This window comes from Zingiber officinale, chromosome 10A, assembly GCF_018446385.1.
Source record: "Zingiber officinale cultivar Zhangliang chromosome 10A, Zo_v1.1, whole genome shotgun sequence".
NCBI lineage: Eukaryota > Viridiplantae > Streptophyta > Magnoliopsida > Zingiberales > Zingiberaceae > Zingiber > Zingiber officinale.
In genome coordinates, this window is record NC_056004.1 from 21,871,550 (window position 1) to 21,887,373 (window position 15,824).

The 15,824-nt window shown below is 34.9% G+C and overlaps 1 protein-coding gene across 1 annotated transcript; it reads right to left on the bottom strand.

Annotated features, from left to right (window-relative positions):
• Positions 1 to 426: 426 nt before the first annotated feature.
• On the bottom strand, positions 427 to 14,915 carry LOC122026374. The gene is made up of 6 exons (XM_042585072.1): positions 14,567 to 14,915; positions 13,049 to 13,139; positions 12,722 to 12,897; positions 12,566 to 12,593; positions 12,358 to 12,466; positions 427 to 828 (listed from the first exon to the last, which is right to left on the bottom strand). Exons 1-6 carry the CDS (start codon positions 14,834 to 14,836, stop codon positions 747 to 749), a joined length of 756 nt encoding a protein of 251 aa, XP_042441006.1. The 5' UTR covers positions 14,837 to 14,915; the 3' UTR covers positions 427 to 746.
• Between the last annotated feature and the right edge of the window lie 909 nt (positions 14,916 to 15,824).

A 15,824-nucleotide genomic window follows, 5' to 3' on the forward strand; every position in this document is an offset into this window, starting at 1 on the left:
CACCATCATGCATTTAAAGAAAAGTTATGAATTACTTATAAATTAAGAGCCATTTTATTTTATTGTAATCTAAAATTTTCATTGCGTTTGTGTTGCACATGACAGAACATATGGGAATGACAAATTGTTGTGATTAATATAATTTTGTTTAATGTAAGTTTAAACATAATATAGATACTGGATTAACAGACCACAATCAGGTGTATTGAAGCATCCCAAGTGGCGTCACAAAAATAATTTAATTGTTAGCTTAGTTTTCCAATCATACTCATTTTGTTTTTTTTTTGCGTCCTCGTATTTCAACTACTAAACCACTATATTTGAGGTTTTGGACAGTTGAACACTACTCTTTCAAGTGTATTTCTTCCATCTGCTCATATTACTGAACAGCATCCAAATAGTCTCTTTTCCAATCAACAATTCCCAGGTTTAAAGAACACAGATTTCAATGAATAATCTCGGTGTTACTGTGCCAACCAGGGATCAATAATTAGTCCTACAAATGTAAACGAATCTAAGAACGCTTGTCAATCAGAGAACTTCCCAGAATCACGAACACTACGAATTTACAAATAACATATGAGAGAGGACTTAGCTCCCTTTTTTACACATGAAGAATTCAGTCTTTTTTGACGCCATTGTAGCTGCTAATTTCCTGCCCTTCCCCAGCACTGGAAGCGTCTAGGTGTCTTGGGCTTCCATGTCGACCGGAACATTGATGTCAAACCCAACAAGTAGATAAATCGTCAAAACAACTTTGATATAACACGGCAAGAGGACCAGAAGGCTACAGAAGCTGCTTTAACTAATGCTGGATTCTGATATATCCTGAAAGGATGAACAAATGAATGATCAAATTTATATAGAGGCATTAAGACCTCAGAGGTGGATGCAGTGCAATGTTTAATTAACCAGAGCAAGCTCCACTAAGATTGCAAAAAGAGACCAAGCTTTATTTATTTAAAATGTTTACAATAGACTACAAAGCATGAAGCTGCAATCCAAGTTAACTGAATAGCATGCAACCCTAATCTATTATAGTCTTGCTCCTCCCGTATGTTCTTGCAATACATCGTATGCAACTAACTTCATCTGACCCACATCTATTTCGGGCATCAATATCACTACATGAACTAGTAAATGTAGACTGAGATACAATCTATGACTAGCTTGATCAACTAGTAAATGTAGACCAAGAAACAATCCATGTGTAAATTATTTCATGAATTAGTAAATGCAGACTAAGAAACAATCTATGTCTAACTTATTACATGAACTAGTAAATGTAGACTAAAATCATGACTAGAAGATGAAAACACAAATAGCCAAAGCATTAGAGTTGTTGATAGAGATAGAGCATGCATACAATGATAGCTCTCAAACTTTTTGGAGCACATAATTGATTAACTTGACTTCAAATTAATACATCAACGAAGAGAGGATAAAAGAAGATTGGATTAAGACACAATGAGATTTTAGGAACAATTTTTCCTTTTTTCCATTTTTTGAAGTAGCACGGTAGTAGACTGAAGGTAGCAACTCAAGGATGGGGAAGGTCATGTGTGATTGTTGTGTACTGCTCTGACAGTATCATGAACTCAAGCAAATGTAGGTGGTGCTCATGTGTGCAGTGATGGCTTGTGTGGATGTGAGATTGAGGCGAAGTGACAAAGGAGCAGCATTAGCTTCGTGAGAGAGAAGGGAGGTATCAAAGATCACCCTATTCTTGATGCCAGGCCTAGAGGCCATAGCTTAAACAATTGTGGTTGGTGCGACACATGCTAGGAAAGGAAGGAGATGGCGCCAATGAGGAACCACTGGCTTTGATTGAGGCTTTCACGGGGCATAGGCATTGTCAATAATGATCTTGGGCATGTCTGAAGGGATGAGGCTGAAGGTTACAAAGCACTGGGGGTGGGTAAAATACTTGATCCAATGGACATCTGAATCGACCCAAAATTCCAGATTATTTTGACTTCCATTTGGTTTGCAAGTCAAAAATAATATGCATTTGGATCTTGGATCAGATATGATATCTAGTTCACACGTGCAATTAAGACAAGCCAACCAAATTTTAATATACATATAAAATTTAGCCAAAATTAAATTGCATGACCTGTTAGACATCCCAATCGCTAACTAATAGGATAAGTCACTCTCTCTCTCTCTCTCTCTCTCTCTATATATATATATATATATATATATTTGGATCTTGGATCAGATATGATATCTAGTTCACACTTGCAATTAAGACAAGCCAACCAAATTTTAAAATACATATAAAATTTAGCCAAAATTAAATTGCATGACCTGTTAGACATCCCAATCGCTAACTAATAGGATAAGTCACTCTAAGTGTGTGCATATATATATATATATATATATATATATATATATACAATAAAAGAATAAATAGTAATGAAAGAGTTTTATCCTACTTAATAGTAATAAAAGAGTATCATTTAAAAAAAAAAGAATTATTTGATTTTATTATCCATATTAGATGGGTTTATTTGTAAATTGAACATGTGGATATAATTTGAACCCTTTAAAGTAATCTAATTTATGTTTTATTGAGTTTTAGATTATTGGATGCGGATTTAATGTGTAGAACTCTTTAGCCCAATCTGTTATCATCGGGATGATAACTTCCTATATAAAGGAAAGATTCCCAAGGGTTTAGGGAATCTTGACAGAACTCTTTAGTTCTCTATTGACCTAGAGATTTTTTCGGCGTCGTCATCTTTAAGCCCCTTGAAGACCTTCCTCTTCTTTCCACTGTATCTTCTTCCACAAGGATTAAGTCGGTGACGCTTCGAGACAATGACATAACTCTTCAATCAGGTCCTTTGTCATGGTTATCTATTTATTTTTTTATGTCATGCTCATAATGAAATTAGATCTTTCTTGTTCTTATTTTCCTATGTTCGAGTTCTTATCCGGTGTTTAGAATTCATACGGCTTAAGTTTTTACAAGAACTAGCATGTGGTATCCAACCTTTGTGTTTTATCGTTTTGATCGCTATTAGGTTAAGTTTTTCGTAGATTTGTTGTTTGTATGCTAGATCAAGTTTTCCTAGTATAACACACTTTTTTATCAGCGAAAATCATGTAAGAAAAAACTAGATTAGACTTGCATTTCAAGTTTTTCATGTTTACGTGAAAAACACGAAGAATGACGGAAACCACCGCTATTTAACCTAATTTTAGGTCAAAATCGTGATGGTTCAATCGATTGCCTTGGTCGGACAATCGATTGTCAAGCCAAAAATAGCGAACAGAACCGTCAAGATCGATTGACTTAATCGATCAATTAGCCCTAATCAATTGCGTTGGTTTGGGAATCAATTGGCTCAATGAAAATCGAATACGCAATTGATTTTAATCGATTACAAGTTCGATCATGGCTGCCTAATCGATTGGTGATTTTCGCCAACCAATTTTCACCAATCGATTGAACGTTTTAAAATTGAACACAGAAACGATTGGAATCGATCGGTTAATCGATTAAAACTATCCTAATCGATTGAGAATTTTTTCCAATCGATTAACCGCCTTAAGTTGCGACAGGATCAATTATCAATCGATTAAAATTGTTTCTAATCGATTAGAATTATTTCGAATCAATTAGAATTCTTTTCTATGTGAAACAATGAAAAAAAAACTATTAATTGGTATTAAACAATTGTAACAATTGTTTCATGTAAGAATGGATTAATTAGTATTAAATAATGATTACATTATAGAATTTAAAAGAAATTTTAGATTTATATATATATATATATATATATAGTCGCATACAATAGGTTTTCAAATCGATTGTGATAATCAATGGGGTAAATCCAATCGATTGTTATATGATATCAATGGATTGATAAATTAAGGTTGATTAAGTAATTATTGTTGGTTCTGTATAGGCCGACTCTAGGGGTGAATAGCCTGCAATAAAAGGTAAGCACTTCTCTTGCTTTCGGAATTTAACAAGGAACACACGTTAGTTTAATAAAAAATAAAAAACATAAAAAGAAACTAGAAAGTAAGAGATACAAAGATTTTAACTTGATTTGCAACCGAGAAAGTTGCTAATCCAAGATAGTGGAAGCTCACTAAATTTCTCCTTCGATGTAGATGAAGAAGTCTCTTACAAGCATTGAAAGTACTAACAAACTAAATAGAAGGAGAATTGAAAGTACAAGTGTGTTATATGGAATTCAAAAATCAGGGCTCTATTTATAGCTCACCGATCGAACTAGCCGTTTGCTGATGCGACAGCTCTCGGGAGCTTGGACCCAGTCCGTGCGTCTGGACATGGTCACCTCGATCCACTCTGCAACGATTCCCTAATAAGCATTTATAGGCTCCCAAGCGCCGGGATTCGGCTGACGTGGCTCTGCACTAATCCTCTTTATCGTAACAGCGGTATGATATGGCCTGAAGGGATCCAGGTGCCTGGATTCGGCTGGTGTGGCTCTGCACAAATCCTCTTCGCCGCAACGGCAATCTAATGTGGCCCAAAGGGATCCGAGCGCCTAGGCTAGGTCCGAGCACCGGGACCTTGTTCGAGCGCTTGGACATAGTCAACTCAACAATTGACTTTTGCCCGATCGCTTGGATGATGTTCCAACCGTCTAGAGTTGAGCTCACCCGAACTCAACTTTGGCCTTCTCCTCGAGCAATCTACCTCCCGACTTCTCGTCCCTCGGAAGCACCCGCGCATCCTTCTCGTCCGCCGATGTACTCTTCCGCAACATCTCGTCTCTCAGATGCACCAAGCCTGTCGACTCGTTTCTCATGCTAATCTTCTCGCTAGCTGTGTCTTCTACTGGACTTCTTGTGTTCCAAAGTCCCTGCACAACACAAGGCATCCAAAACATAGAGTCTAACTTAACTCGGTTAATCACATCAAATCCAACTAGGGTACTTACAATTATCTGTTCAGTTAAAGTTCCTAGTGTTTTCTTGCGTGTATCTACACAACGTGCTATTAAGTAAACTATTGTGTCAGCCTAAAGGAAGACCCTTAGGTAGGTTTAGTGTGTTTTGTATTGATAGACGAATATCTATGCTAAGAGTAATGAACCCAAAAGAAGGTTACTTTTATGCCAGATATATGCTCAAGGTATCTTACAACAATGAAATAAAATTTTGTTTAATTCAGATCAAGCACAAAATATGTTGGCCCAAAGGAAGACATATGTGGTTGATTAAGATTGTTATGAGCTATGAACCAAAATATAACTCATATAAAGTATCATATTATGTACATAGTGGGTCGACCCAAAGGAAGGCAAATTGTGTGCTCAATCAAAGTGTGAGTTATATCAAAGAGTGCGGCTAACAAATTGTATTTTAGTACGTAGAGTAAAATGCAATGTTATATTTGATATCTCATAAGGAGCTCATTCATATGCATTTAAATTTTATTTTATTTTCATAATCTTATACTTTATTAGTTGCACTTATGCATGTTCTTAGATTTAGTTAAATCGTGAGTTTAAATAAATTTCTCTTATTAATTTCAGCGTAATTTGTAACGGTTAGTATTAATAAATCCCAACATTAACTAGCTTGAATTTTGCTAAATGAAAAGAATACATATCATAGTCTTAGGCTGCATGGACTTAGACTATGCATTAAGGAATCAAATCGCATGCGTGGCTTTCCATGCAGGCACCGATAAAGGGCTTAATAACAAAGAGAGGAGATGCTAGGAGTTTGTTGAACCAACTGACAGACGGATTTACCTCAAATGAAAAGGTCAAGACTGCTACACTTTTTACGAAGTGGTAACCATGTGTACAATGGTAAAGAAAACATAAGGGAGTATATTATGGAGATGTCCAATATATCGACAAGTCTGAAAACACTATAACTCGATATGTAGTATATTAGTACATTTCATCTTGATGTTTCTGTCTGCACGGTTCACTCCTTTTAAGATATTGTATAATACTTAAAAGGAAAAGTAGACATTGAATGAGTTTATTGCTTAATGTGTGCAAGAAGAGAGACTAAAGATTGAAAGTGCTCACTTAGCATCTGATTTTTCAAATGCGAGTAAGAAGCGAAAGATGATGAATAACAAAGAAAAAGGAAACAAAGTGTAGATTCTGGAGGCAATGGTCATATGGAACACAAAAAGCAGGATAAGGAATCCACTTATTTCTTTTGTAAGAAGAAAGGTCATCTGAAGAAAGATTGTCTCAAATATATTAACTAGCATGTAAAGAACGGTAAACTTCTCAAATTTATTAGTTTAAAAGTCAATTTAGCAATCGTATCCACTAACTCTAGGTGGATAGATACCGGTGCTACTATTCATATAAGTATCACTATGCAGAGTTGTCAGCCGACTTCTACTTGATGGGAAAGATACATCTATACGAGAAATAGAAAGAAGGTTGCGATCGAGTTTATTGGTGTTTTTAGGCTTTATTTAGGAACTGATGTCTATTTGGATTTAGATAATACTTTAATTATACCTTTTACACGGAACTTAATTTCAATTTCTTATTTAGACAAATCAGGTTATTCTTGTTCATTTGAAAATGAAATGTTTAGTATTTTTTTAAATTCAATTTTGATTGACAATGATTTCTTGGTTGATAAACTTTATAAATTGAACATTTTTACTCCTACGGTTGACAACGTGATAATGCATAATATCCAAATTGACCGACGAGAATTCTTCCATATTGTAGAATAGATGTTTATGACATATATCCAAACAACGCCTAGAAAGGTTAATGTCACATAGAATTCTCGATTTCCTTGGTATGTCAGACTTTGATGTCTGCATAGTGTGTTAAAGGGAAGACCGCTAGGGATGACAATGGGTAGGATTTTAGTCAAATTTTATATCATCAGTCCCCATACCTATCAGGTATAGGATATCCATCACGATACCTAGACTAATAATTTTTTTTTTCATTCCATCTAACTATCATCATTTAATAAAAGTGTATTAGAATTAACATATATATAATTTAATCGGGTATTCAGGTAGGATATCATGCATCGATAGTCCCTCCATACCCTCTTCATTCGGGTCGGATATCGGATCTTCCATCGGGTTCAGATGAAATTGTCATCCCTAAAAACCACTAGCAAAAGGAATAAGGGGCTAGCCGTTTTAGTAACGTTTTGGAACTAATACATATAAATATTTGTAGACTATTCCCTAAGACATCTTGAAATGGACACATATTTTATTAGTTTAATGGGTGACTATTCAATTTGACTATCTGTACCTTATTCATGAGAAGTCACAATCTTTGGATATGTTCAAAATTTTAAAGCCAAAGTTGAACTTCAACTAAGTAAGAAAATTAAAGCCGTCTAATTCGACTGTTGAGGTGAATATTACGGTCGATATGATGGATCAGGTGAATAACATCCAGACCTTTTGTGAACTATCTTGCCGAGTGTGGGATTGCGCTTCAGTATACCATGCCTGGTACACCGAGTCAGAATGGTGTAGCTGAGTCATGCAATTGTATTCTAAAAGATATAGTAAGAAGTACGATGACTATTACTTCTTTACTTGAATCTTTGTGGGGGTGAGACACTCAAGATTTCAATTTATCTATTCAATAGAGTATCTAGTAAGACAGTAACTAAAACCGTATTCGAGATGTGGACAGGTAGGAAGCATAGCATTAAACATTTACACGTCTAGGGTTGTTGAGGGCTTTACATGTCTAACGAAAGAAAATTAAACTCAACAACAGTTAGCTGCAATTTTGTAGGTTAGTCTGAGAAGTCAAGGGATATAAATTTTATGATCTCTTTAAGAGATCCTTCTTCGAAACGAAAAATGTCAGATAGGACTGTGAGAGTAATAAAATCAGGAAAGTATTTTTTGAGGAAAGCGTTGACTATCCTCTTGCAGTCACTAATAGTGTGATTAATAGTAGTATGGTTACCATACCGCACATTGTGAATATTGTACATCCAATGAGTGTAGTGAACCAAAATATTCCCATGATATCTCCAATGCAATTGGAGGAGTCTACCATTGAAATTGAGGTATTGTCTCATACTGATGAGGAAGTACCTCAACCACCTCAAACACAAGTGCCTGTAAGGCAATTCACAAGGGAACAGAAAACCACAAATTCTTGTATTATGTTTATCTCCAAGAGCATGATTTTGACATAGAATTGGAAAGTGGTCCTACATCCTTCCAAGAAGTCAAACAATACTCTAACTCTGAAAGGTAGATTAACGTCATGCAAAAAGAGTTGAAGTTTATGACAAACAATGACGTTTGAGAACTTATTGAATTATCTGAAGGTAAAAAGCTCGTTGGTTGTAAATGGATATTTAAAACCAAACGGAATTCAAGGGGTAATGTCGAAAAGTATAAAGCTCGTCTTGTTGTCAAGGGATTCACTCAGAAAGAAGCTCACCTGTGTTGACGAAAGACTCTCTTATTATGATTTGGAGCTACATCAAACGGACGTAAAGACTGCATTCCTCAATAGAGACATAGAGGAGTCTAGTGAATTTTATGTCTAAGGATTCAAGGCACCTAGTATGTAGATTAAAGAAGTCTATTTATGATTTAAAACAGGTATACTGTTAGTAGCACCGAAAATTTGATCAAGTGGTTACCTCATTTGGATTAAATAGAACCCCGTTGATCAGTGCATATATGTCAAGTTCAATGGGAGCAAGTTTGTTATACTTGTTCTGTATGTGGACGATATATTGCTTGCGAATAATAATAAGGGTTTGCTACATGAAACTAAATCATTTCTATCTGGTAATTTTGAAATGAAAGATCTTGGTGAAACATATATTGTTTTAGGCATACGGATCTATCGTGATCGTTCAAGAGACATGCATGACTTTCACAACATGCCTATATTGAAAAGGTGCTTATAAGGTATGAGATACAGACTGTATACATGATGATACACCTATGTCAATAAGTGATAAGTTCAGCTTGCAGCAATTTTCACGCCTTGAACTTGAAATAAAGGAGACGGAACAATTCCCATATGATATTCATTGACTTAGAAAAAACTTATGATAAAGAGAAATTATATGGAGAATTCTAGAAAAGAGAGATGTTAGCGTAACATATATTGAACTAATTAAGGATATGTACGAGAATATAACGACTAGAGTAAAGATTTCAGGCAGAGTACCTGAAGCATTTCCAATAAAGATAGCATTACATCAAGGATCAACTCTGAGTCTATCTTTTTACACTAATTATGAATGAACTCACTGCACACATTCAAGAAATAATACCGTGGTACATGTTGTTTGCAGATGATATTGTTTTGGTAAATGAAACACGTGAAGGAATAAATGTTAAACTATAATTTTAGCAGGAAACACTAGAAAGAAAAGGTTTTAGGCTTAGTAGAATAAAGAAAAAATATATAGAATTTGAATTTAGCAATATTAGACATAATGAGATAATTGTAAGATAGTAGATGACGTGTTATCCAAAACTGAGAGCTTTAGATATTTAGGATCATTTTTACAAAATGATGGAGAAATTGAAAGAGATGTCTTACATAGAATACAAGCAGGATGGTTGAAAGAGAGGAGAGCGTCGGATCTTTATGTCATCGTAAAGTACCTTTAAAATTTAAACTTAAAGAAAAATTTTATAAACCCGCAGTTAGACTTGCTATGTTATATGGAGTTCAATGTTAGGCTATGACTCGAGCACATGATTAAAAGATGAGAGTTGCAGAGATGAAGATATTAAGGTGAACGTGTGTATATACGAGAATGGATAGAATAAGAAATGAGAGAATTAGTGAGAAAGTCGGAGTTGTATCTATTGAAGGAAAATTCCGAGAGACACCTTTAAAATGGTATGTGCATGTACTTAAACGACCAATAAATACTCCAATTAGGCAATGTGAAATTATGATAAACATGTATATCGAACGAGGAAGAAGAAAATCAAAAAAGACTTGGTTAGCAACAATTAAACAAGATAAAATTTATTTAAGTATATATGATGACATAGTAGGAGATAGAGCTCAATGGCGTAAAAGGATCTATATAATTGACCCCACTTAGTGGGATAAGACTTGTTTGTTGTTATTGTTGTGGGAAGTCTCATGTATGCATAAGTTTGTACTCGACCAGATATAACATTTATATTAGGGATATTAGACAGATATATTAGTAATCCAAGACCGTCGCATTGGAAAGCGGTTAAGAGAGTGATACAGTATTTGCAAGGAACTAAAGGGCATATGCTCACGTATCGGAGGTTAGATCACCTGAGCTGGTTGGATATTCAGACTCTAATTTTACTGGATGCTTGGATAGTAGGAGGTCCACTTCGGGCTATATTTTCATACTTGCTGGAGGAGTTATATCTTGGAAGAGCGTTAAACAGACACTAGTATCTACTTCTACTATGGAGGCACATTTGATAGCATTCTATGAAGCATCTAATCATAAAATTTGGTTGCGAAACTTCATCACATCATTACATATCGTTGATGGAATTGACAGGATCTACTGTGATAATAAAGCCGCAGAACTTATGCCAAGAACAATCATAGTTCGTCAAAGTCTAAGCAACATCAAGTTTCTAACGGTTAAAAAAAGAGTTTAGAGTCGTCAAGTCATGGTAGAGCACATCAGCACAGATTCCATGTTTGCTGATCTACTCACCAAAGGTTGGATGCCTACGGTGTTTCATGCGTATGTTGTGGATATGAGAGTGCTTATGGAAGAAAAACTCATCTAGTAGGAGTATATTTATTTTATTGCTTTATATTTGATATTGAAGATTATTATACGTACTTAAAGTTCAAAACATTCATGAGATTTTATTTGTTTGTTGGACACTCTTAAATACAATATTATGATTTACTGCTGTTGTTTAGCATTTGATATTTATAAATGTGATATAGACTCCTTTTGGAATCATAAAGTTTGGATCATGATTTGTTCTTGCAGTTTAGCATAAAGTATTTGCAAATATGATCTGATATCCTTTTAAGTCACTTAAGATCAGTTGAAAATTGATATATACTAATTATATTTCATATAATTTCTACACTATAGATCCACATCTTGATCTATGTCGTTAATGACATTGATATTGTGATTACTATGAGGGCTTATTACAATCATATACAGTAGTTATGATCTCTTTAGTCCTATACCAATGATGTTAATGGACCAGATTGTTTACAGGGTATCTTGTATCCATAAAGTTTGATATCAACTAAAGTTTTTACTTGTATTTTACATACAACTCACATGTAACCCAAGTGAAAGATTGTTGGATTTTATTATCTCTATTAGGTGGACTTATTTGTAAGTTGAACATGTGAATACAATCTGAACCCTTTAAAGTGATCTAACTTATATTTTTATTAGATTTCGGGTTATTGGATGCGGGTTCAATGTGTAGAACTTTTTAGCTCAATCTGTTATCATTTATGGACTGATAACGGATTGGATTCTTATATAAAGGAGAGGGCTCAAAGGGTTAGGGTAATCTTCACAAAGCTCTTGTTCCCTATTAACCTAGAATTTTTTTTAGCGTCATCCTAAGCTCCTTGGAAGACTTTCCTCTTCTTTCCACTGCATCTTCCACAGGGATCAAGCCAACGACGCTTCAAGATAAGGACATGACTCTTCAATCAGATTTCTTATCATGCTTATGTATTTACGTTCTTATATTATGCTCATGATGAAACTAGATCTTTCTTGTTCTTGTTTTCCTATGTTCAAATTCTTATCCGGCGTTTAAAATTCATGCAACTTAGATTTTTACAAGAATTAACATGAAGACTCTCACTGTTTAATCTTGGAAACTCTATTGCACTGTAAGAATATTATGTTTATATTAATATGTCTGGATTTATAATAGTATTTCATAAGCTAGGTTCTTGATATCTTTATTTATGGAACTAGTTTATAATATTAGAATTTAATTTTTGTTTGAATAAAGTAAAAAACAATATATATTGACATTAGCAGGTGCTATATTGGTGACCTAAAAACCAATAATCAGCCTGATTCAACTCAACTTGACTTGGATTGGTCGAATATACCATTGATTCTTGGATATTGTTTTCGGACAATGTATCTTAATTGAAAAACTTGGGTTGAGTCAAATTTTGGTTTAGAACCAACTTGATCTGACCATCATTTACCCTTAGAGAGCATGGCCAAAAAGTGATCTTTGGTGTTGGCAGGCCACATTTCTCTAGGGCTAGAGCTAATTAAGGTCTCATAACAGAGCCAGGCCCATTAGCCCCATTTCCAATAAGGTAACTAGGAAACTTCAGTTATCAGCATCAAGTAAATGTTAGTGTGAGACGATAGCCCCTCTCGATTTCTTTGCAAGAAAAGACATACCCAATGGCAGTAGCACTCCATGAAGCAACATTGTAAACAACCTTGCTTCCATCCCATGCCTTCCTGAGCTTGCTTTTCTTCTTCTTAACAGAAAACGTTTTGCATAGGGCTGCCAACTCACAATAAGTAACAACTAGTTGTCAGCACATAAGAATTACTGTCAAATATTTGTTTCATACAAAAAGAAAATCAGATTCAACAGTCTCACCTGCTTGAAGTTGATTTGGAGTTAATTCCTGCAATACCAAACAGTAGCAATGAGCAGACAGACTCCATAATAAAGTTGTTCAAATAGTTAAATTGAAAACTATTACTAAGAAACACAATTAAAGTAATTTTTTATAAGATTTCCATCTAGGCATACTTTAGTTTGCTTTAGTGATAGCAGATAAGTAGCCATGAAATTTGCCACACCATCCACTATGTCCTCTTGCTTAACAAGTACATAATCATCTTGGTCAACGCCATCCTTCCCATCAAAATGCTTATCATCCCACAAATCTTTGGCGGTGATCATATCCCATGATGCATTATCATCACCTACGAAGAGGAGTTATTAACAAAAATACTACATCAGTCATACAGTAGAACATTTTAGTTGAGAGACCTAAAATATTTCAACTTGATGAATAAAACAAGTTTTAAGAATAAATTATTAGAAAATAAATGGGCTGAGTACAAGTTAGCTTACCATGAATATTTTGGTAAACAGATGTCTGGATGTGTTCAAGCTTTTCAAGGAAGTCTGGTGATTCAACTCTTGATTTCAGAAGTGCACATAGCTTCACAATAGGATCCCAGTTAACAACATATGAGAATATCAAAATAGACATTGGACACTTTCCTAACATCTTAAGCTTATGTGGTAAGTAGCAAAATTAAATATGGAATGAGAGCAAAAGAAATATATGCAAATCCTGTCGTCTAAACAAGAGAAAAGAGTTGACTTTGGATTGAGCCAATTGAATCTAATTATTTGACAATCCTTGAGGGAGACTGTTTATCTTATACAATTTACAAGCACAGATTAGGCTTTTTCCTAGCAATATAGTATCCTGTTTTACTTGACTGAAAGTAGAGGGGAGAAAAACAAGAGGGAAGAAAAAAAAATAGTTTGTTTCTCTTATTTATAATTCTTTGGATGGAAATGTGGGATAGAAAGGAAATAGGGAAGGAATTAATTAAACAAATGTTCTAATTTCCAAAAATATAGGCTGGAACAAAGCAATGATACAACGACAACCAAGCCTTATCCTACTAGATGGGGTTGGATATGGGAAAAAAGCAAGATATGAGACAAATATTCATATCATGTACGATGACAATGGTGGAGTATAAGCTAATTCCATCCTGCTACATTAACTTCCAAGTTCCAACAAATGGTAGCAAGCAAGTTGTTTTAAACAAGGTAAGAGGAAATTAAATTAGAGTGTTTTCCCCCCATTTTGCTTCGAGTCCCATTTATCCTTATTTCTAGAGCAATAAACTTAGAATAGTGATCATCAAATATCCAAACCAAAATAATCAACAGTTGTACTTCTCAGTTTCACTATATCAAATTATCAATGCTACCTATTGTAATTGGCATTAGACTGCAAGGGTAAGCTAAAGGCCAAATCAAGCACAGTCATTCAGGAAACAGATCAACAATTTTCATGCACACAACATGTAGCAACATAGATTTGTCTCAAGATTCATGTTTTTCAAAAGAAGAATGCTACTGACAAGTAAAATATTTTGACATAAGAATTAGAATAACTAGAGCAAGTACAGCTTCAAAGCATGATTTGTATAACCATTAGCATAATAATGTAATGAAAAGAAACCAACACTTACCACGAACACTTTGCACACTTAACATAGATTAACTCTCTGGATGTAGAATGGGTCGTAATGAATTATGGATCCGCTTGTGTTCTATGCATGTAGTTCTGTGCAACGAACTCCAGCAGTAAATTTCAACAACTAAATCATGTCTCATTCCTCACCAGAAACTAAATTTGAAAAAGAAAAAAAAGGAATAATCTGCACCGATCAAGCGCACCGCCATAGTTCAAAGAACAGTAGAAAACTCAGCAGAGAGGCCTACGGTTACATGCTTCTAGCACGATCATAAAAAGGAATCAAGTGGCTAAGAGTCATCTAAAATTCCCCATGTGATCATTACAAAAGGTACAAACTACAACTTGGGATCCAATCCGACCCATACCTCATCGGCCTCGAAGTCGCCTCCAGATTCAGACCGCGGCAGGGATCCCTCAACTTCTCCCATAGGCTGTGCCTCTGCAGCCTCGTCGCCTGCAGGGTCTAGGTCGATGTAGGGTTTTTCCAGCAATTCGAGGGCCCTCTTACAATTCTCCAGGACCGCCTCGAGGGCGCGCCGCTTCACGCGGAAATGGTCCTCTGCGGCGGCCAAGCTGGGGCTGAGCTCTGGTGCGAGGGAGACATTGCGTCCACCATCCACCTCGGTCGCCTCCATCGTCCCCTAGCAGAGTTTGCGCCCGGCGAATCGATCACTTTTAACACGTTGCTTGTTCGCTGCAATTTGAGCATGATTGGCGATCGTGTTCCTGGTTTACTAGTTCCTTTTTATTCACCTACACTACTTAAGTCACATTACCCCACACATAGCTCGCCAACAGATGTTGGGGTTTGAAATGGGTACAAACTGAAAGAGTGAGCGGAGGGCCTTATTAATATTACGTCATCTCGTTTTTGCGCCCGTTTAATTCCTTACCTGACGACGGGTCCCACCGCATGGGATACGTGGCATCGTTATATTCACCGGTAAGGCTATAATAAGATTCTGGGGGCATGGCTTGCGCCTGCTCGGATTTTTTTACGATAATCCAACCCCATCAATCATGGATACAACAAATTTTTTTTTTTTTGTTTGAAACACTATTGAATTGAAATTAAAAGAATATTAAACCATTATGTTTTTTTTCTAATTTTCAAATGCAGCCTTTTATATATATATATATATATATATATATATAATATCCTTCACGATACATGCAGATGCAGTATGTGACTATACGCGTCCAGCAGGCTTTATTTTTTTCCTTTTTAATTATTTTTTCAAATTTCGGATAAAAAAATAATTAAAATATTTTTTTAAGATTTTATTTCTAGGTTCCCAATTGGATTATAATTCATAAGTTATTTTTTTTAAAGATTTTATCCTTAGGGTTTAGACTTCCCAATTAAGTTACAGTATTTAATAAAAAAAATTAAAAATAAATTTAAATATTTATGAAGTATTGTAATGTGTTTAGGGGATATATTCATAGATATATTAGGGATTTATACAAAGAAATAGTTATTTTTTAAAATTCAAAATCTAAAAAAATAATAGATATCGACTTATTTTTTATTATTAGTTTTTTAAATTTTGAATTAAAAAAATTAATTAAAATATTTTTTAATTTTATTTTAGAATTCATGTTTTCCAATTGGGTCATAAT